At 41.0% G+C, this 24,269-nt stretch overlaps 1 protein-coding gene across 1 annotated transcript in view; it reads right to left on the reverse strand.

Annotated features, from left to right (window-relative positions):
- nrxn3b (neurexin 3b) overlaps positions 1–24,269 on the reverse strand; it is a 346,576-nt gene that overhangs the window by 234,418 nt on the left and 87,889 nt on the right. Inside the window, exons 8-9 of the mRNA XM_087852476.1 lie at positions 10,631–11,069; positions 5,161–5,544 (exon numbers count right to left, since the gene is read on the reverse strand). Of these exons, the coding sequence (XP_087708602.1) occupies positions 5,161–5,544; positions 10,631–11,069 (823 nt within the window). The remainder of the gene's footprint in view (positions 1–5,160; positions 5,545–10,630; positions 11,070–24,269) is intronic.

Consider the following 24,269-nt stretch of genomic DNA (forward strand, 5'->3'; position numbering starts at 1 on the left):
GCTAATCTCAAAGTGTTGCTAGCACGTCAACAAGCTACATTCAAAACTGGATCTTATCTAAAACAATCCTGTCACATTTCAGATGTTAATAAAGAAGCAGAGGGAAAAGCAGCAGTGGAAGAAAGTGGCTTCTTCAGTCGAGACCACACGGAGGCGATGAATAAACGTTGCCCTTCTTATCGTCACATACCCGAATACACATGAATCTGTTCAGCTGCCTGGCTGCAGTAAACTGACTGTGCTTCCCACCACCGGTGCATTACGACAGTCATTATCTGAGAAACCTGTGTACATACTTTATTGATTTACTCTGACTTTGCTGGTTTGAGAAGTCTCTGACTTCAGGAGTTGAAATCTATTTGAATAAAATATCACCAAACAAAAGTCTAAGGCTGATCCCAACAAACAAAAGAGAAGCTTGTTTACATTAGATGGAAAAGTCACCTGCAAAGGCCAAACATTGTGATGTAAATGCATAAGCCTGGTTACACTCGCTGGGAGGGTGCTGATCTTTATCATTTCACCCTTTGTCTCATCACACACACGCACTTCTCCGATGTACTGTATAGCGTGCTTGAGATCAATAGCGAGCGCCATGTGCAAATACATCTCAGTGGTTGTTTGATATTGTCACCGGGGAGCTCCAGGGTCTGCTTAAAAGCATGGAGGAGAAGGAAAATAATTTCCTCTACCAGCATGACTAATATAATTCCATTCAGTCTAAAGTGTCGCGCATTCATTTTGAGAAAAAGAAAACACCTCATGCCGTTTCAAGCCCCACATTTCAAATCAAAGGATCACTTAAATCAAGGGCTACTGTTTTCTAAACAGGCAGATTTATTCTTTTCTTCAGTGTGAGAATATGCAGTAGTAGACAGTGTGCTAACATCCACGCCTTGAGAAATGATTTTTTTTTTTTTTACCACTGATGTAATGAAGAGGCTTTAATGTGACTGTGACCTCCCATGTTTAGCCTGCAGCTAAAGGTCAAACACGAGTATGAAGCCACAAAAAACAAGGAGCTCAAATCAAATGAGTTCCTATTCAAAATAGGGCTGCCACGATTAGTCGACTAGTCACGATTACGTCGACTATCAAAATCGTCCACGGCTGATTTAATAGTCGACGCGTCGTTTGAAGCTTTGTAAGATGACAAAAGACGCAGGAATAAGTAGTAGGATTTAAGAGTGTAATAACGGACTGAAACAGAAGATGGCAGCACTGCATGTACAAGGATGCCAGCTGCCGTTAAACCCCGAAGAAGAAGAAGCTGTGTCCCAGAATTCATAGCGCGGCTCTGCTCAGTTTCCAACAATGGCAGCAGCTAGTTAGTTTTAATATTACTCTTATTATTCTTTCTGGGTCACAAAATAAACGTTTAACATATTTTCAGGCGAGAATGTAGCTGTGTAAACCTCAAATATCTGCTCAGTTTATCAAGACACCACATATTTTCAAATATTTTTTTAATATTTTCTCCGACGTTTTCGGAGACATCTGTTAGCCACTAGCTCGATAGCTAGCCGGGGGCTAGGCTAACTAGAGCCGTGAGAACACCGGACTTCCGGCAAATCGTTTTCAAACCCACCGCTGTCTTTCGCTACTCAGGTTAAACATGATATATAAGTCACTTAGATAACTTAAAAATGTTATTGTTTGGCTTTTTTCAGTATTTTATTTGTTCCTGAGTAAATCGGTTTGGCTGAGATTAAAGTTATAGTTTTTACACAGCTGAATAAACGTCAAGCAGACAGCTGATTATCAGAAGTGTGAGATGCTCGAGAATATACTCCGGTGTCCTGTTATATTTTAGATAGCAAGGAGTTTATTAAATTTCACCGAAACAACCTGCAGATTTCATTAAAATTTAATAAACTATCATCTTGTCTTTATTTTTAGTTAGCACATACCTTAAACACTTAAAGCTGTAAGCTAATGATAGTTATATAAGAGAAGATGCTGCTGGTGCAATAAGCTGTACGTTTTATGTCCAATGGATGCATGATCTGATTAGTCGCAAAAATAATGGGTGACTAGTCGACTATCAAAATAATCGTTTGTGGCAGCCTTAATTCAAAACAAACAGTGAGCACTGCAGAGGACCTAAATGCAATAATTCACCTTTAGGGAGTAACACTGAGATCTGTCTTCACTTTGACAGCTACAAATCAAAGCTTTCAATTTATTGCTCAGCCTTCTTTACAGCCCTTCACCTGTGGTCGCGGGCTTTGGTTAGCGACTGAATGAATTAGATCACTGATACCAGCAGCCCGAGATGAGACTCCTCTGCAGGGTGGCTAGCCTCACTCAATATGAGAAAGTGAGCAGCAAACTGAGAGGGCTACAGTATCGAGCTGTGGTGCCTCCGCACTAACAGGAGCTCTGGCTGACATGGTTCAGGCCAGACCACAAGGACAACACACTGGGTGGGAAGGATGTCGAGGCAGCTCTGTCCATGTTTTTACCATTAAGACACCGATTTGATATAATTAGTTTTTGGGTTGAAATTTTCTCAACATCTGAAGAAAGACTGAGTTCTTAAGAGAAGGCTGTAGGAATTGCAAGTAAATTGTTTTTGTGTAGCACAATATCCAGCAGCAGGTCAGTGAAAGAAAAAGGAAATACATAAACATAAAGATATACAGGACTCTAACCGTGCTGGTTTGTGAACTCCTGAAGTGGGTGAATATGACCAAGAACGACACTGCTCAATTATCTGTTCACCATAATTTACTAAATGATCATCACGCTGTATTGCAGAAGACTGAAGACGCAGCTTTAAGGCTTTTCACGCACTGCCTTTCAGAAACAGATCCATGTTTTTAAGCAGCGTATGACTAAGAGTTGGGTATTGAGATATTTTGTGTTTGAGGAGGATGGATATCGACAGGCTATAGACAACAAAAAGGCAGAAAGCAAACAGTATGGACCAGAATTCAAAAACGGGAATCTGAATGCTCACCATCAGTGCACCTCAAAGCCGCTGATGACTTCTGCATTTACAAGAGCAGTGTGAGTTTCAGATGCAAACATTAAATTAACAGTATGGCGTAAAATGTTCATAACCTGAGATGTTCCATTACTTATCACAATAACTTTAGCTTGTTAAGGCTAATGCAGTGAGTGGGCTGCTTATACAACACTGTGTGTACGTCGGAGCTCATTGTATATGCAGCTGTACCGTTATTTGTTTGTTTTTTCATGATATTTGCTGTTGGCAAGTGTGAAGTTGGAGTGGTACTCTTAGTTGTCTGCTAATTAAAAAACTGGAGCACTAAAGGCCAAGATATCCTGACATCCTATTATGTGGTAGCTGCCTGCAACAAACAGCACTGCCTGACAAACAGTCATCAACAGTTAATGCTTATCTTTCGAAAACAACAAATAACTTTAGTCTCCAAACCCAAGCCATGAAAATCCAAACGATACCCTCAAGGAAAAAAGCTCCACGGCCAAAGAAGACTGCATCATTTCAACTGTTTTGGAATTTGGTGAAGTGACATCGTACTCACCAGGATCAGGAAACAAACCATTACGGAGTGGCCATGAAAAATAACTGTTTCAGCTGCTGTGTGTGTTGCACAGTCCAACATTATCTCAAATTCTAGCAGCATAACGCATAAAGATGATGCATTCACTCAGTCATAACAGCATCAGGAACATCAGCATGTCATCACACCTCAAGCCTTACTATTTAAACCCCAAAACAATCCACTGCTGAACAGAGTAAAGCTTTGTTCTCAGGCAGACCTGCCGGGTTTTCAAACAATGGTAAGCGGTCTGCATGAATGCAGAGATATGACAGTTAAGAAACTGATGTGCGGGAAGGAGCAAAGCAGGACAAAGACGAGTGATAAGTTTTCTTCCCGAAGGTTTAAGGTGACTGAAGTTCACTGACTGAGTGGTTTTTAGCCAGGCACAGCTGGCTTCACACATCTGCCTTTTTCTTTCCCCCTTTTTTGTGCAAATAAAACATGACGGACGTCCACACTACGCCAGGCGCAGCGGTCGGACTAGCACAAGGTTAACTCGATTAAAGAGCCAGCTCCCCCTGGAATTTTACCTCTTTCACATTTCAACATTCTCCACATTACTGCAATGCAAAATTTACTTTAGCAGAAAAATTATTTATGATAGTACATTATTGAATATTGATCTGTCTTTTCTAACTCTGAGTTTCATCTGCGAATAAGAAGAGCTACTTTATGATTGCTTTTTTTAAACATGCAGTATCAGCAACAACAAAAGGAACAAATGTCTGTCTCCACCTGAATGCATTTTCCAAACCAATGACTACAAAACAGACCTACATCTACGTTGGGTACGTTTTGATTTCCCCCCTTTGAACGCGTTAATCAGTCAATGCTGTCACACATGCTACACTCACACTTAATGCTGGCTTTAAGCACCTACTCTCTAGATGCTCATTATCCGTCATACACGTACGATTCTTTACGGGCCTCGAGTTCTTGGGAAAGTACTTAAATCTCTCCACTGAATCCTGAAAATCTTTGTAAAATAGTGAAAGAGTCAAGAGCAATCTGAACAACAGTCCAATAATATACTCTCCCACAGCTTGGAGTGTCCCTATTCTTTCCATCTCATAAAACCTTCATGTGGCCAAGCTCTTAAAACTCAGACAAGGAGAGCCCATTTCACCAACTGGGAAAAGTTCAATTTCTCTCTAGAATCTTTCCCAGGAAAGAAAATGCTTGAAAAACCTCCTATTAAATCTTTCAGCAAATCCTTCCATAAATAATGTGAACCAAGTGTGCCAAGTCACACTTCTGTTGTAACAGAGCGCTGTCCACACCCTTAGAAAATCTATAGTTAGTAAGCAGCAGCTACACCGCCACCACTTTTCAACCATATTTAGAAAAACAGACAGAAAAGATACTTGAACTCTGCAAAGCTACTTCACTGTCAACCACTGCACCTTGTAAGATACACAATATACTGTCTAAAAGCAGCAAAACACCGCTCCATAAGCTCACTGAAGAAATGGTTTTTAGAATATAAAAGGAGAGCTGAGTGAGCCGCATTAAAGGTCTTGTACTCTCAGATCGATAAACCCTCTGCCAAAGGCAGTAAGATTTTAAAATCATCACCATAAGACGCAAGACAAACAGTACGCAGAAAGTGGCTGGAAAGGACTCTCACCTCTCTCGCAGGTACTATCCCAAAAGCCGGTCCCGGTACAGTCACAAATGAAGCGGTTCCAGCCCTCCTTACAGACCCCGTTGTTCTTGCAGGGGTTGCTGTCGCACTGTTTCCCCGTCACCTTACTGCACGAAGACTTGATGCCGGTCATGTTCTGCGACTGAGCTATCTGCCGGATGTCCTTGCTGCGGCCGTCGATGAACAGATCCCGAACGCAGCCCACATAGCCGTAGTTGAGCATAGCTGTCCAGAGCTCAGTCGGGAGCACCAAGCCCATTCGGCTGTCGGGCAGACCGCCCAGATAAAGGTCCCCCTCCAGGTCCAGGATCTCATTTTCCCCGCTGGCTGTGAAAGGGGTCCGACGGCTGTTTACTGAAATGATGCCTGAAGGGGGAAAAAGGCGATTACTGACAAATAAAATATCATTTAATCGACTTGTGTTCGAAAAATGCTGGGGTATCCACTCTGACATGTTTCTTGGTGGTGTTTTTCAAAGCAGGCCTCGTATTTTACAGTCATGTTCTACTGGCTGACAAATAAAACACTGCTTGCTTCAGCTACATTTCTTGAACCCAAGTTACATCTATTACCTTTAGTCTATAGTTCTTTCCAGAACCTTTCAAAGAGACTGACAGTCCTTTTTTCCATTCATCAAGGTGAGGACAGAGCTGAAAATGACAGATTTCTTTTTGTAATTTTGTACCTGAGAGCTTTAACAAAGTAGAGATGCACTCAGCAAAATTGTGAAAGACAGAAATAGCGCAGCACACCACCCCGTGCTAAAGATGTGGGCTGAGTAAGTGGAGGTGCAAACCTATGTTTGGCGGCCAAAATTGCACTGATCACAGACTTTAACGAGCTCTTCAGGGAAACTCTATTTGTGTCACCAAATAACAGAAAAGAAGGCTGAACAAAATAAATCAAAGAAAAAAACCCTCAAATCTGACAAAACTACTCGTCTCCTGGGAAAAGGTTACAGAGTAGGTCGCTGTCTGCACCTGTGGACACTCAACGATCGCTCATATAGTACTGTCGAAAAACACTTTAGAAACTCCTCATTTCTTTTTATTTTGCAAGGACATAAGGTGTAACGATTTATTGAAACATGCACAAACATACGTGGAAAAACGGTGTTTAAGGCAGAAACTGTGTTTGTAAAAGCCTGAAGGTCAATATTTGGTTTGACCAACTTTATTCTTCAACACAGTCTGAATGCTCTTAGCCAAGCTTTTATGTCACGTCTTTAAGTAGTCTGCAGGAATAGCTCTCCAGGCATTCAAAGCTCTACTTTGGACATTTCAGCCTTTTGTTCTGTTCTCTGTCAGCATGATCCCACACTGCTTCAGTAATATGCAGGTCTGGGCACTGGGGAGGCCAATCCATGACTGATGGTGTTCCACTGTGTGTTTTTCTATCTATAGAAGCTATTGCCAGTCAGATGCATGTCAGATTGCACTTCAAGGTGGATCAAAATCTCATGACGTCATGGTACTGAGTCTGGGACCCAGTGTTTGTGTTTTTCTGGGTTTTGTATATTCTTCGATTTAGTGTTTTCCATGGTTTAGGCTACGTCCACACGTACACAGGTATTTTTGAAAACGGAGATTTTCCGTTTTTGTTTTAAAAAATAATCCCGTCCACATGTAAACGCAGAAATGAAGGAAAACGCTGCTAGGAACATGCCAAAGCAGCAGGTGGCGCTATACTCCTAACCGTGCAGAAATGTTGGCCAATCAGAAGTCTAGAAGCCTCGGTGGGAAATAGTAAACAAAGCTGGGGCATAGAAGCAGAACCGAGTCGTATGTGTGGAGGGACAGTAACTGTGTGTGTATATGTAAGCATTTAAACACTGCAGAGAGAACAATTAACAGTATTGTAGAAATTCATTTCACCGAAACAATAACGTGGCGCACATTGTGACGTCAAAAAAAGGCGCACACCTTTGACTCTGCGCTTTCTCCGTTTTCGCATCCACACGTAAATGCAAAAACTGAGTTTTTAAAAATATCCACCCTGGCCGGAGTTTTTAAAAATCTCAGTTTTCAGTGACCAAAAACGCCGTTTACGTGTGGACGAAAGGTGCAAACGCATAGAAAAATCTGCGTTTTCAAAAATACCCGGGTACGTGTGGACATAGCCCCAGTCTCTTGTAGTTCTAGCTCCCTAAGTTCTCTTGTATTTAGTGATTTCTTGTTTCCAGATTTGTTACTGTGCCTCCTCCTGTGTTCCACGTCTAGTTAAGTTTTCATGTCTGTTCTTCCACAGCTCCAGTGTCTAGTCTGCGTTTCTGTTTGGATAGTTCCTTGTCTTGTGTATAGTGTGTTCAGTTTTGCTTCCTCTCGGTTCTGTGTGTGATTAGCACCAGCTGTGTTTCCCTCCTGGTTTCCATCCCCTGGTTTTAGTGTTTATTTGCTTAGTTTCCCCAGTTTAGGCGTTCCTCTGTTTAGTTTGAAATCCGTGTTTTTGTGTTTCTGCCAAAATAAACGGTACACTTTCAATTTAAAATAAGATTCTGTTTCCATCGTCTGCTTTTGGGTTCACATCTATCTAATCAGCTGGAGGTCAGATGCATCAGGTCCTGTGTGAGGTCTTTGCTGGATTTTCCTTTTCTTGAGGACATGACTTTCAGATACGACTCATCAGCAGCAGATACCCTTTTAGGCCACTTCTTCCTCCACTTGTTATCTTGTAATAACAGTTATTTGAAATAACCTTGCCGGTGCAAAAATACCATTATATGCCTGTCAAACTGTGTAATCTGTCTTTCAACTAAAGAAATGAGAACAAATTACGTGTTTTTGTGGCAGGCTGCTAGTAACAAAGTGCCTAAAGATTTAACACGGCTTCTTTGCTGCGTTGTCCAGAGGAAATAGATCACATTTTACAGCTGCACTTTAATGCAACAGGTGAAATAACCCCTGCAGTCACGAGACACTGCTTTTGTGCTGTGGCAGACTGTGTTATATTGTTCATGTTATTTTTCTCACACTTGAGATCTTTTCAAGTTAACATTTGGTGTTAGACGTACAAATACCAAAATCAAAGGTAAGCAAAGAGAATCTGTTTGTCTCCCAAATTATCGACTTTTCTGTGTGTGTGTTTTTTTTAAACTCCATAAAAATCACCCAGACTGCTCTGCATGTCTATAAAACATCATGCATACATAATGCCATTACCCAAGGCCATATATTCATATTTTATGTCAAGATTTTTAATTATTTGAACACTTTTATGACCTTATTCGATGATTATGAACTTACAGGAAGAAATAAACAGGTTCATTAGCTCTTTGTCTACTACACTGCCTCAGCTCATTATCAGCTCTTTGTAATGCGAGGGACACAACAGATGAAAACATCACTTTCACTACAAAGCCTAAACTTGGCTTGTCTGAAAGTGGTGCACTGTGAGTTCTCACTTTACGTTATATTCACCTTGCCGTCCTTCAGAGAGAGATCCAGGATATAGTTCTTTGTGGACAGAAAATTTAATTCACTTGCAACTCCTATTAACATTTCACTCAAGCCACAAGTGTGATTATGGCTGTTCTTAACCATCCCTCAGTCTGGTATCCATATATCTGTCTCATTCCTCTTTTTCCCCCCTGAAAATCCTACTTTTTACTCTGCTATCGCACTGGGGGCTGTGCCGGTGATTAATCAAAGCAGCGAGCTCTGACACATGGCTAAATTGGCTGCTCTAACCTGATATATAACATGGGCTGTAATGCCGTCTAACACAACCAAGTCCTCTGGAGGATCTCACCTAATGCAGAGATTGTGTTGGGTTCGGAGCTCAAGGCGAAAGAAGTTTCGAGCCCCTTTCTCTAATATAATCTTCTTCTAGTACTTTCTGTGTATTTGCCCATGTTATGAGGTCAGAGAACATCCAGATAGAGGAAGGTAAGGGGAAATGGACTCAGTAGCTATCTAGAGAGAGATACGGCTTTTATCCTGGCAATAAATCAATGCTTGTATTAATATATTGCGATAGTTTCCATCATCTCGCAGTGGGGATGCAGGAAAAGCTGAATCACTGCAGCATTGCAACATTTGAGCTGGTATAATTTCACTGTAAGTATGCACAAGTTGTATTTTCTGAAGCAAAGCAATTTCATTACATCAAAGCTAGTTTCACTAGTGTTACGAAGACTGTAGTCAACTGAGAGATAAATGGTTATGCAAATTAATTCATGTTCCCCTATTTGTCGTTGCTATTTTAAGTTTTTTAGTTTTTGTTTGTAATTGACTGAAGAGTTTGTCAGTTTTTGCAAAATGTGAGTCTACAGTCAAGCGAGCAGTTCTGCAGTTTTGGCCATGCTTTTGGATTTTGGTTGCATTTATGTTTCTGCACTGCTGTCAGATTCACTTTGTCCTGTTTATTTATATACACACATAATATATCCATGCTCTGTCACCTGCCGTTCTTCATCTACTGCGCAGTCAAGCTTTCCAGTTGTGTTTCCAAGTATTTTTCCTCGTGTTATGTTGTGTCTCAGCATGTTCACTAAAAATTTGGATTTTATCCAAATTAACGTGACAAGATTTTGTCCACGCCTTCGTTGGCTGAGTGGGTACCAATCAAGAAAGAAGCCTGTGCTCCAAAATCAACAATTTTCAAGCTCGACTCAGCTTGAAGCTGGGTCTGTGCCATGAAACCAATGAATTTAAATGAACTCTACCAAATGTGCCAAGAAAAAAAACCAAATGAATATCCAGCCAGAATTATGCCAGAAACGTGTTCATGGCAAAAGTGTCACAAATATCAGTGTGGATGTGTGTGTATATCTGAGCCTGTATGTATGCTTTTGTATACTTTTTTGTGGAGTGGAGAAAATCCAAAATAAATTGAAAGAGTTGCTTTTCAAATTCATTAAAGATGTATGGCGTGCAGGCATTTCAGCCTGGAAAAAGCACAGTTCAAAGAAATCATTAAAATCCAAATTCCATCCATGTCCACGGTGAGTGGATGTAAACTTGATGTCTTTGCATTAAAGATGCAATTTTGTCTTTAATTCTTTTGGCATTTTAAAAAGCTGACTACTGCTTAAAAATAGAAAAGTCCCAATAGCAATAGAACAAAACAAGATATGCTTCACTGTGTATTACATAAGTAAATATTGCACAGTTGCAATTCTCTTTTCTTCTGTATTTATTACTCTGTTTCTGAACATGTTTTAGTTGCCCTGTCAGCTCTCTGCCTATAAATTTATACTTTGTACCGTTCAGCCAAAGGCAACACGGTTTTAACTGAAGCAGAAGTTCAATTTTTTTGACCGAAGCCATTTTTTTCTTATGTATTTGTGTGTGTATCAGAGAAAACAGGACACCAGTGACCTGGCAGGACCACTGTGCCTTCTCAAAGCACAGAGCTGATTTAACAGGGATGTTAAACATCTGTGAAAGTTCAGCAAGGATAACTTAAAAACAGACATTTCAACCTTTATCCGTCTTTTTTCTTTCATCCTTACCTGAGCGACCATCTCTCTGGATATCCACATGATGCCAGGAGCCATCGTTGACCTTAGCCTGCGTTGCTTTGACCTTGATAGTCCCGGAGCCCATGTCTAGCAGCAAGTAGAGCCCTCCATCGAGCAACTCCACTGCAAAGAAGTCCACCTTGTTGTTCTTCTGGCCCTTTGCGTCCCTCCTGTCCTGAGGCTTACCGTGGGTGAAGAGGATCAGCCCGTTGGGTTCAGAGGTGCGGAAGTCAAAGGAGATGGAGCCCACGCGCTTGGTGTTCCATTTTGGCAAGGCCAGGTAGGACTCCGGGGTCTCGAAGTTGATGGGGTCGAGGGTGGGAACGTTTTCGCACTTGAAGACCACGTCACCCTGGAGCTTCATCTTGGGGTCGACAATGCGGGCAAGGCGGGAGAGCTCCAGGCGGATATCGTTGTTCTTGTACACCACCTGTGGAGGATATATGAGGGAAACGATCACCAAGAATCCTGTACGATTACTGTACTTCCTCTTCCTTTTTCAAAGCTTATTTCCAATGTTTCAGTATAAGAAATGATTCGCCGGTGCAGCAACGGTAAATAACTATGGAAATGAATTGCAGTTCGTTTCAAAGTGCAATAGTATAGCATCATGTTGACATTATTATATACTGCAAATTAAAGGGCAGCTGGATCAATAAAACTAATATATATGTAAAGCTTTGATTGTCTCAGTCATTTTTCTATTCTCGCTTCAATTCATCTATGACAAAAAGGAGATGCCCGACTATTTCTTTTGGGCTTGATTGAACACCTACTCACTGAGTGAACTGTGAGACGTGATGGCTAAATTATTAGCGAGTCATTCCCTGTAATATTCAAAAAGACCAGCCTTGATAAACCGAGGGTGAAACCCCACAGGAGGATCTATATCCAATATCATATTTATTTACCAGCAATAAATTTACACCAACCCTCTAATCCATCAAAGTAGAAAGCAGCGCCACATTATAGTCAAATACAACAAAATACCACAGATATGGGCTGCAGAATATTGTCAATTGGAATCCATTGATGCAGAAAATTAATGTTTTTTTTCCCTCTTTTTTTCCTGAGGAGGAAGAGAGGCTTTTTCGGGTATATAGGGCAGTGTATGCGCAGGAAACAGCAACACTGTTAGAGCGAGCACAGCTGTCAGCCAACAGATTGTACTTCTGTGGGATTACTGATAATCCTGGAAGATTTGACAGTAAATCAACACAGGTGACCCAAGCGCTGAGGAGGACTGAGGGGAGCGGGTGAGGTTGAGAGGGGTGTAATGTGTGTGTGTTTGTGTGTTAAGGGGGAGGCAACAAGCTCCAACAACAAGCTAGTGAGAACAAGGGCGGCAAACATGTCAAGACACAAGTAAAAAGGTAAAATAGGGTCCTGTGTGTGTGTGTGTGTGTGTGTGTGTGTGTGTGTGTGTGTGTGTGTGTGTGTGTGTGTGTGTGTGTGTGTGTGCAGTACAGAACAAGTAATGCAGACGTCAGTGCAGTTAATGACCACATGTAATCTCCTGAACATGAACACAACAAAATACGCTCACTGTCAATCTTTGTTAATCCACTGGTTATTAGGGGTGGGGAAAAAAATGGATACTGTGTAGTATGGTGATATTTTGTTTGCTAATAATGTATCGATACAGGGACAGCAGAAATCGATATTTTGTTACAAAAAAGGTTTTTGTGCTCTGACTTCAGAGCATGTTGATCCTTTTTCTGAGCAAGAATCCTGACATTCCTTCACTGTCCAAATGTGTTTAACTTGTTTTTGGCAGCAATAAACATGACAGTTTACTTATTTTAATTTAAGACATGTTTTATTTTAATTAAGTTTAAAACTTTTTTATTTAATGTAAAATTATATTTTATTTACTTTCAAATTCTTCAGTTGCTGAAGGGGCTGCATAGTTTTCATAAACTGCATAGTTCAGAATAGCTATAATTGTACCAGATGGTTGATTCAGTTAAGTTGGACTAGACTGTAATACAAACCGTTCAGTTTGTCAACAATCAAACTGAAATGAGAGAAAGACTGAGTGTGAGACTTTGATATTAGAGAAAATGAATATTGATAAAGTTTACCTTTATGTACAGAATCTGAATATCGCAAAATATTTTAAATTTGCGTTAAGTATAATATAATATCGTATCGTGGGATGTATGGTGATTCCCACCTCTACTGGTTATGTACTATTACAGGTGATTTCACTTTCAAATACACAGTAAAAGAAACCCTCTGAATTAAAAAAGAACATTTATAAAGAATAGCAAAAGAAGACAAAAGTACACTAACAAAGAAAACCAAAGCCAACTGGAACACAACGCGGCGATTTAATTGAGACGTTTACTGTAACGTTCATGGGGTATAGGCCTGTGGCTTTAACTCTCAGTAAGAACACAAACTGGAAAAAGGTGCCTGAGATGCATTTTGGGAATACTGGTAGCCACCAGTGCTACCCCTCAGCCTTTAGTAGATACACCTAAGTTATCAATTTCAAACTCTGACTTATTGCATTCAAAATCTTGCACCGCCGGGTCGTCGCAGCGTGACGACAACACCCCATCAGCCTTTTACAGATGAGGGTTAATAAAAGGTTTCTTAGATTACTTAAAGCTACTCAAAAACTACTTGATAACCAGGCCCAGCCAGTCTTACATTTTCAATCTAATCAAAAGCAAAGGTTATGTATTTGTTTAAAAAAAATTATTTAAAAAAAAAACATTAACAACACAGGCTGGTGGCTATAAATTGCAAATGCTATCTAGTCATATGCAAAGTGTTAAGGCCACTGTGTAACCCACCTGCCACTTAGACACAAACGTCAATAGCTAATAGGTACTAACCGCTTCCTAACAGCAGTTTTGATTAGCTTTTATGTCAATAAATAGACTTATATAAATATGTAACTGGCAAAGAAATAATTAATATGTAATAACTGTGAGTAGTTTCAAACTGAATTTCTATTACTCCGCCCACCTTTGCGGGGGAATGCTAAAAAATTGCAATGCAAGCAAAGATATAAGTAACATTTATGAAAAATACATAAAAATAAAATCCAAATGCTTATCTGTCAAACACACAGTCCCCAGTACTTCCAATATTAAAATAAATAAATCAAAGCAAAAGCTTATAAGTAAGAAGTATTTTCTAGAAACTGTTTGGTGACTTAAACGAATGCTTTTGTGTACACTGGTTCACTGTCATGGCTTACTGGCACACTTAATGGAACTGGGCCATCGTTAATTAATCCTGTGCTCTTTTTTTTATTTTACTGCAACATGTCAAAATCAGGATTTTTGTCTCCCATCCTGCCAAAAACAAGAAGAAAATACTCAATAAATAAACCAGTATGCATTTAAAAACAGCAAATCGGCATTAAAAATTAATAATATGTGACACAGACCGACATTTCCTCTTTTAATTTGCTTCTGTATTCATTTCTGTTTACTTGGCCATGCTTTTATTTCTTTGCCAATTTATTTCCTCAGAGTTATTTATGTCTTTGTGCCTTTCTGCTTCACTACGCAAACGAGGGAGAGTGTAATTCGAAGGACGCCACAGGGTCAAGTCTTCACGTATTGGCGGGACAGAAGTGAGCATGAAGAATGCATGGCATTTTATTTATTCTGGATGTTGGCAGCTTTGGTCCTCCGTACTACACAGAAGAAGGTTTAGGCAATAAATCAAACAGTAAAAAGCAATAAAGTGTTTGCATATGCTAAATATGCTAATATGACCCATGGCTTGGGGGGGTCGTTTCTGCCCCCCACTCAGTTCTGAGAGATCTGAGAGATTTTTTTGTTTGTTTTTTTGCTCTCTGGTAATTATCAATCAGCAGCAGCAGCAACATTTGTACTTACCCAAGTAAATGCAACGCACGTTCTGAGATGATGATAAGCGCCAGATGAAAAATGGGGGATGATTTTGAATTTCTTTCTTTTTTTTTAAGACTGAAATGCTGCAGCCGCCCTGTAGCTCTAACATATTTGAGCTTTAACCATCATTACTGATCTCTCTGAAACACTGACATTTTTACCATGTTTTCTTCTGAAGCCCGATACCTTGGATTCCAATTCCGGCACGCTTAAGACCACTCTTGGGCAAGAGAACAAACTGAATATTACATGAAAAGAGAAAGAAGAAGAAAGAGATGCTTTAATGCTACTCATTTGCAATGAAGAACTTTTTTCTTTAATAGTACAGGGATAGTGACTGTGCAGTTCTTAGATGTAAATTGCTCAAACTTGCCAAAGTTCCAAGGCACTATGTCTATATCTTTGAGAAATAACAAGTAGACATGGAAAGAGGAATTAAGCCCTGAGTTTCGTTCAGGTTTCTATCCGACGAACAACAGTTTGTCTCGTGCTCTGAAAACCTCAGTTTGTTTAACTCATGACTAACTTGCCCTCCGGCTTCATTTTCTTGACAGTGTGAAGTCTTTACAAACTCTCCGAGGCGCAGCAGTGTTGTTCGAGGGTGCGATAATCTTCCAATCAACCATCCCTGATCTGTTTTGGAATTATGATTTCGTCCGTCCCGCTGCAGGCTGATCGATAATGTAATCGAAATTTTGTTATAACAGAAGAATGGACTACTGCGGCTGTACACGCTTCATCTTTCCTTTTGTTATTGCTGAGCTTTGTTACACTATCTTTTAGCCAACAGCCTGATGGGGCTCATTCATAATGCACGCACAGGGGGACTGTAACAGCTCCATAAAGTCCAGATCCTCCACGGATTGAGTATTGATCGGGACACAGTAAAGCTACAAGGAGAAGGGTATAGAGCAAGGGTAGGTTGGTGGAAGTGTAGGCTTTGTGCACACAAACAGGCATGGGTACGCGCACACACACACACACACACACACACACACACGCTCTCCTCCCTAATCTACTTCAGATGAGTGCTCATGTCCTTTCGGCCCCAAACACAGCTGCTGTCAGCTGCTGATTTAACCCTAGTGTTAATGAAGGAGCAGGATAATTCCAGTGCAGTGAAGACACACAACAACATTCACACACTTACAAAGGCAGCCTCGCAGGGGGACATGGCAATTTGTTCAAGTGTGCACACACAGACCCACAAAACCAGTACATTCTTTTGGATGTGAACAGATCCAAACGCACAAGCCGCCATGTACACAGACATACGCACAATCTGTTTGTCGAGATAGTCAAAGTGCAAAGCAAACAGATGTTTTGTCACACGTGCATTTAACATAGGCAGCGTGCAAATGTAGCATTGTGATTCTCAAAGTAGCAAAGCATGACATTTCTGAGACACGTCTTTCAAGAAATAATGAATTGGTAACTAATGGGAGAGATAGTTTATGATTTGGGCGAACCCTTAATGTGGCAACACTGAGGCACAGCGCAGTTTGTTCACATGGTGCATTATTCATTGCAGCATCCACAGGGAGGCGTTCCTGTTTGCGCTGTCACATGATCTTGGCCATGGAGTCATTACTGACCCTCCCGTTTAAAATACAGTCCTCTGGCTGCGTGCAGGGATGACATGACAACCATACAAATGATGGTAACACATATCACATATTATCATAAATAACTGTGCAGTTGTCCTTTTTTTGCAGTGCATACCGTTCTGCACCAAGCACTCGTAATTTATTGTAATTTTAGTTCAATTAATTCACCAAATTTGACTGACAGTAATACTGCAATTATTCCTTATTTTAAAATGTTGGTATTTCATTATTGTTATCGTTTTTTGACCAAGATAACTGTGTGTGAAGATGGCTACCCCCCCCTCCCGGTCACCTCAGCACTATTGACGGTTACACCTGTGGGGATCGTTAGTCTCTCACTTCCTTCTGTTGCAGCATCAAGTCAAATAACCAGTCAAAAGTGGCACCATAGCAAAAGCAGTACAAGATGAGTGGTTTAACTGCATATACTGTACATCACAGGAGTGTTTTTCAGCCTTAAACATGACGGGACATCACTTTTAACAGAAGTCTATTTGCTTTAATCTTATGAGGACATCTACAAGAATTTTATGAAGAACCGAAGGCTGACGACCTACACTTAGTGCTGTGCTCGAACACATCCTGTGTACACACTGTGCTCATCAGAGGTGCTTCAGATGTTACTCTGAGAGATGCTCACTGTTAAATCAGTCGTATCCCTCCTGTTTCAGGGCAACACCCAAACCACCCACCTGTGCCGTGCAATCCTTCCTGTACTGCAGCATGCTATCACTATTACAGTTTAAGCACATTTCACTACTCGTGTGCAGCGTAGAGGACTCTCACTGACTCTGACCACAGATTTTAACCAATGTGTTTTTCAGTTTTTTAAAGCTTACTGACTTAAATCCACTCGGCTGTGTCATCTGTCAAATACTGAACCTGAAACATTTTATCTATGATCACACGTTTGCTCTTCAGCTGATTAAAGCGTTGCAGCACTGTACACTTTGGGCTTGTGTCACACAGGCTAATATTCTAAGCTAAGCTTCTGGTATTTTTTTGTTAACATTTTTTTAACAGTTTTCTATATCAGTTGCGTCACAGTTAACATGCACGTTTTTGTTCTCCCTGTCAGTCAGTGATCTTTAACAAGTGTTAACATCAATACTTCTGCATCATTACTCATCAAAGAATATTAGGGTACACAAAGTGGGGCGACTGTGGCTCAAGGGGTTGGGAAGCATATCTGTAACCGAAAAGTTGCCGGTTCGATCCCCGGGCTCTCTGTCCTGGTTGTTGTGTCCTTGGGCAAGACACTTCACCTACCGCCTACTGGTGTTGGCCAGAGGGGCCGATGGCGCGATATGGCAGCCTCGCTTCTGTCAGTCTGCCCCAGGGCAGCTGTGGCTACAACCGTAGCTGCCTCCACCAGTGTGTGATTGTGAGAGTGAATGAATAGTGGCATTGTAAAGCGCTTTGTGTATATATAAATCCAATCCATTATTATTATTACACTGAAAAAAAGTAAATTGGGTGGTTGTTACATTTACAAAACTCTAAGTCTAGTTTCACGTTTCTATGGTGAACATAATTAAATCATGTAGGATCTGCATGAAATTCAACAACTTAATTTGTTCTTGTTGAGATGACATGATGCAATCTAGTGAGACTAGTTAGTTGCCTGGACTCACAAAATTCACAACATCACATAAGATTTCCAACCACAGGAAAATCACCAGGTTTATAAGAGGAAGACAACTATACACACACCATCTGTATGCTACTGCTATTTATTGTGGTTTAACCTGTCGAGGACAAAAAGGAAAAGCCCTGTAATCATAGCTTTGCTACTTTCTGGTAAGCTTGGATCGACATCTTGGTGGCATGGTGGTAACATTGTTACCTCACAACAAGAAGGTCTGGCTGTTTGCAGTGGCTTCTCTCTGGGTACTCTGGTTTCCTCCCACAGTTAAAAGTCATGCAAGTATTAGGGTTAGGTTAATTGGTAAATCTAAATTACCCATAAGTCTGAGGCTACGTCCACACGTAGCGGGTATTTTTGAAAACGCAGATTTTTCTATGCGTTTGCACCTTTCGTCCACACGTAAACGGCGTTTTTGGTCACTGAAAACGGAGATTTTTAAAAACTCCGGCCAGGGTGGATATTTTCTAAAACTCCGTTTTTGCATTTACGTGTGGACGAGAAAAACGGAGAAAACGCAGCGTCAAAGGTGTGCGCCTTTTTTGACGTCACACTGTGCGCCACGTTATTGTTTCGGTGAAATGAATTTCTACAATACTGTTACTGTTAATTGTCTCTGCAGTGTTTAAATGCTTACACATACACACACAGTTACTGTCCCTCCACACATACGACTCGGTTCTGCTTTGATGCCCCAGCTTTGTTTACTATTTCCCACCGAGGCTTCTAGGCTTCTGATTGGCCAACATTTCTGCACGGTTAGGAATATAGCGCCACCTGCTGCTTTGGCATGTTCCTAGCAGCGTTTTCCTTCATTTCTGCGTTTACGTGTGGACGGGATTATTTTTTAAAACAAAAACGGAAAATCTCCGTTTTCAAAAATACCCGTGTACGTGTGGACGGAGTCTGAATGTGAGTGCAGATGGTTGTTAGTCTCTATGTGACAGAGACCACCACCATTTATAGGTCATTAGAAATGGTGGTGGGTTGCACCTTACAAAGTCTGCACAGGATCATCATGTGTGAAATACTTCAGCAAAGTCTGAAGCAAGAAGTCGTGAACTCGATTTCTGTATTGTATTCATATATAACAAGTACAGAATTTCACCCGTGTTACCCAATGGCTCCAAATAACTAAAAAAAAACGACATCTGTTTTTAGCTGCACTCCTTCAAAAGAGTTACAAAACAGATCTAATTTTATCGACTCTAAAAACATCTCGCCGTTATCACAGCCACAACTGTGCTCTCTCCGAGCAAGTGGTTGTAGAATTTAAAAATATCTTTCAGCAATTTTATTTTTATCACATTATATAAGATTTACAGGTAGCCTGTGATTCGGGCCGCATAAGGTGTTTTGTACAAAAGGAGTCACCTGGAGCCAAATCCTCTAAACAGAAACTGTTTACCAGTGGCACAGCTTAGCCCTGTGGGGGCGGGTGATGGGGAAAGGTGAAGGTATTCCATTAAAGTCTTTGTTTGCACCCATCCATCACTGTGTTCCCCTCGAAGGAGATATTAAAAAAAAAGTCAAATTATTAAAAGGACAGGGTGACATTTGCATTTGTAATAGAGGGAAAGCAGCACTGCCTGAACATACAGCAGTGAATAACACAAAACTGATGACGACATCGTTTCTCTCAAATGTCAAATAGTGGTCTCTTGCCCCTTCTCTTTTTCTCACTTACTCATCATACTCTCCATGTCCATCCATCCTGATTTTCTCTCCACCTGCACTTCACTTCTGTCCTCCTACACTCTGTCACCCACCTCCTCTCTTTTTTTAACACTCCCACCTTCTAGCCTGACATACTTGCTTCCCTGATTGTTACTCAACATCCTCTTTCTCTGCTTCCACCTCTTGGATGCTGCTCCTCCTCTCCTGACAGGGTTGACACTGTATTCCCCGGCCGCCCCCATAGCCTGCCACTGCGCAGTGCCGCCCTGTGCTTGAAGGGGCCTGGAGTGAGAGTTCAAAGGGGCTGCAGAAGGCACAGACTGCACGGCACTACCAAACATCAGGCTGACCAGAGTGTGCCCACTGGCCAGTCGGTCACGTGATACACCGCGGCCCACATGGCGGAACACGAGCGTGGGTGGGACATGTGTGCTTGCATCGTGTATGGATGAGATCCCATGTAGCCTACGGGCGCAGATGAGTGCAGCGAAGACTGAACAGGACAGCGGTTGTGATGGCGGCACGCAGGTATCTCTTTTGTTATCAGACAAGAAAAGGAAGCATTTGCTCGCTGTGGCGACACATGTCTCCGCCAGCGTATTCATCAGCTTAAAAAGGTGTTCTTTGAAAAAAATTTCTAAAAAGTCTCACAATGAACAGAGACCAACATTCCTGCTTCACCAGCAGTTCAAAGTGCTCGAGCCAGACATTACACACACAGACAGAAACACTGACGCATCTTGATCTGAGCAGCGGGCCAAACTCAACTGAATCATTCCCTCATTATGTGAGGATATTGAATCCACAGGAAGAGGCGGAGGGGGCAGGAAGGAATAAATACGGACAACAAGAGAGAGGCTGAGAGACAAAGGGATGATACACAGGGAGCGCACGCAGGGGAAATGCACACATGCGTACAATGTGGGACTAATGGAACAATCAAAGAAATACCTTTAATGAATAAGAGTATGAAAGGGAGATCAGGGTGCCACTTGTGAGCAATTTGCACGGTGCTGAGTAGCAGCTGGCATCGTGCCCACTTAATGGAGCTATGTATGATGAACACTTGAGCATCACATGACACTACCACTAACCAAACACACTGTGAATCACTTCGTGATTCTCTGCACCTAACACTCAAGTGCCAGCTAATGCTGAGTCACGCTTGTTGAGATAATAATGGAAACAAACATTTTATACAACCGTCTCCACATCGTGGCTCAGGAGATATGCAGGCTATTTATCGGCTTCTTTAAAAGCCTGGTGGCTTTTCTCAGAGACAGTGTTTGGGGTGTTTCCAATTAGAAACTAGCCGATGACCGCTGATGAAGATTTAACAGCTGAAAAGATATTTCCTCGACAAGTGGTGGAAGGACAGAGAATAATAGATTTGCATTGTCCGTGTTAAGATTTTAAATGGATCCTTGTCTCTTTATATACCAACAAGGACCTCCTAGCAAACGTGTTGGTTTTATTTATTTTATTTTCTAAAAAGGGCAAAAATATTTCCCGAAATCCAATCTTGCTATGGAGTACAATATTTTATTATATTGTATTGTTCTTACTGTTATTGTACTATTGTAAGGTGATCTTGAGGGTCTCAAAAGTGCCTATAAAAAAAGTTATTATTATTATTATTATTATTATTATTATTATTATTATTGTTGTTGTTGTTGTTGTTGTTGTTAATAATAATAATAATAACATCATTATTATTATTATTATTATTATTATTATTATTATTATTATTATGTAGAGGCCAAACCCCCCCCCAAACAGAGTAATCCAGCTTCAAGCAGTAAGTATTGCTCGTTGTCATTAATCACTTTATTTAAAATGGGCGGGGGAACTCTTTCACGCTTTAGCACTATTATACTACACAGTTCATTCATATATTTTTCTATTTTTTTTTTTTATGTATAAATAATTTTAAGCAGGGTGGACAATTTTGGGGAATAAATAAATGACTGACTGACATTTGAGATACGACGAGTTATCATAACACACATGGTTAATGAGCGCCGGTTTAGCTCAAGCAAGATGAGCAGGCGCCCTGACAGTGGGCGGCGCGGGTTCAACTCCTACCTGTGGCCCTTCAGTTTTAGGGGGCAGGGATAGCTCAGTAGGTGGAGTGTCTGCCCCATGAGCGAACGGCTACCCTGAAGTACCCCTTGAGCAAGGTACCGTTTTTACACTACTCCCCGGTAGCCGCCCACTGAGTGAATGGGTTAAATGCAGAGGACTAAGTAATTTCCTACAGGATTAATAAAGTATACATTATTAATATTAACAACATATTAATATTAATATTAATAAAGTATTGTGGGCTTGTCATTTTTGCCTACATCTGAAGATGGGTAACTTGCTGACTTGGTGTGACCTCAGTGGCAAAGATGTAGAGACCACTCATCGCGTTACTGACAGCTACTTGCTGCTAGTAACGTGCATTCCCCAACCGTTTGGCAAGTGGTTGCAGGAGGTCACAAAGAGGGTGCTGCACCAAAAACCTCCTGGTGATTGCTTTGGTCACTGGCAGATCGCCATCTTTCAATGCTGTGATTGCAGCCATTCCCCAACTCTCTGTGAATGGTACTCATGGCCATTGATCAGTTGACTTTGATCAGTGGTTGTTGATCAATGGTCATGACAATTTGCATAATCATGATGAAGGAACTGACCTCCCAGCCTATTGTTCCTTCAGTGGGCTGGTTTCAGTCATTATGCAGATGCACTGTTTATAAGATTGAAACCTGCAGTCACCTGGATGAGTGACGAAACGTTTCTTCCACTGAAAACGTCCAGATGAACAGAATCAACTTTTGGACGATGGCAGATTAGTTTGCAGCAGTAAGTCACAACTTTTTACTCTGAAGGTGAACGTTCTGTTTCTGAAGCTATCATAAGGTTTTTGGCACTGAACACTGAATAGTTCCAGCAGCCACTCAGAATGCACATTTGTACCTACTGAATGCCTTGTGTACTGGCTCTTAAGGTAATGCACCAATGGTAATGAAATATACCCAAAAATCTACAATCAGATTAAGCAAAAACACAAAACCAAACTCAGCTGCAATCCTGGAGCTCAGCTGATCTTGGTGACAGCCACATCATCACATCCATTCTGCAAATCTCACGAATCTTATAAAAAGCAACATTTAAGCTGCTTTAGCAATTTGCACAACTGCAAGCCACTTTGCAGCTCACATCCACACCAGCTCCTCTTTAATGCTCCTCCTGACTTAATCAGTGTCATACCTCTTGCCAAACACTGGTCTTCTTCTTTCGATTATAGCCGTCCTGACTGAAATCCAAACAATTATGCCTAACTTGCAGAGTACAGGAGACACGTTTGTGTTCACAAATCAATATTCAATTAATGAGTCAAACACTGAACTGCAAGCTTTGGAAAAAACACAGTGGATCCAGGTACATTCCCTGATATCCATCACACAGATATTACTGTTATCCACTCTGTGTTGCTTTGATACAAAAAATTCGAACTGTATTTAGACTACCAGTAACGCTGTAGAGAGACTTGCTTTGCAGCAAACTGGCCAAACTGCTCATTTATGTTTCATGCTTTGTAAAGTACTGTCACGAACTAAACATCAACAGATTTTCACAGGCTGCAAAAAAGACAATATACACACTGATGCTCATTTTTCATGGAAACACGACGCAGCTAGGAAGAGTATTTTTATAACAGGATATGTGCTTTGGTTATTTTGATCACTCCTTCTTGCTGCATGCCAGGTAGCCCATTAATGCATTAATTAATCTATAAAAATAAAGTAGAATAAGTCCTCTTCTCTCTACTGTGTATCGTTTCGGCACATTGGTGCTAAAACAAACACTGGCAATCAATCAAAAGCTTGAAAACTATTTAATCACAGAGCATGTTCCATAAACATGTATCTGTGTGTATGAGAGTCACACACAAAGGGTCATGGCACTTTGAGGGCTGATGAGGGACGCATTAGCCAGGGTGGTAATGACTAAAGGAACAGCAATCTGAGCCACTCAGTCGAAACATACAACAGTCCAGACAAGGTGACCTTCCCCTTAGCCGTCACCCAAACCTGCATGTGTGTGTGTGTCAAGTTGGACAGTGGCCCAGTGAGTTTGCCAGCACATCACACACTTTACTAGCCCTTGTCAAAATTGAGAAGATTGTAATGGAAGAGAAAAACAGCCTGGATGAGAGGATAGAGGGAGTCCTGTGAGAAATGAGGTTGTATAATATTTCCATAAACTGGATAAAACTGATGGAGAGAGCCACGGGGAGGTCCCCTTTGGTTAGTGAGACCTCACTTTCTAGTCTAAAGCTGTATATTTTGGTTCTCGCCATCTTGGTGCTTTGAAATAGGATATGACAAGGGACTGATGTATCTGATTGGGTAACTGAGGGACACTGCACTCTCACATAATAACTTGTCAATCATAGAACTAAAGCATGCTCTGCTTTATAATCCTTTTGGACACTAATGAGAACATAATTTACAAAATGGACATGATGATGTGTTCAATAACGCTTAAAATTCGTAATTGAGATCATAAACTCACCGAAAAAATTCATTAGGTTCACAGGTCAAATGAGCAGTACGCCAAATGACTCAGTCTTCTATACGACTATATTTTTTTGGGCAACTGAAGGAGTCGCTCTCTGCTGGCCTTTATAAACTCCAATTTAAGTCACTATTCCATTGGCATGTCTTTTTGGACCAAGAAACAACAATCTGACACTTCGATATATCAGAACCATGAAAAATAACCAGATTTCCTAAAACAGTTTTATGTGTCATTGTTTATCCAAGTAGAGTTAG

The sequence above is a fragment of the Neolamprologus brichardi genome, chromosome 15 (assembly GCF_056152115.1).
Source record: "Neolamprologus brichardi isolate AB-2024 chromosome 15, ASM5615211v1, whole genome shotgun sequence".
Lineage (NCBI taxonomy): Eukaryota > Metazoa > Chordata > Actinopteri > Cichliformes > Cichlidae > Neolamprologus > Neolamprologus brichardi.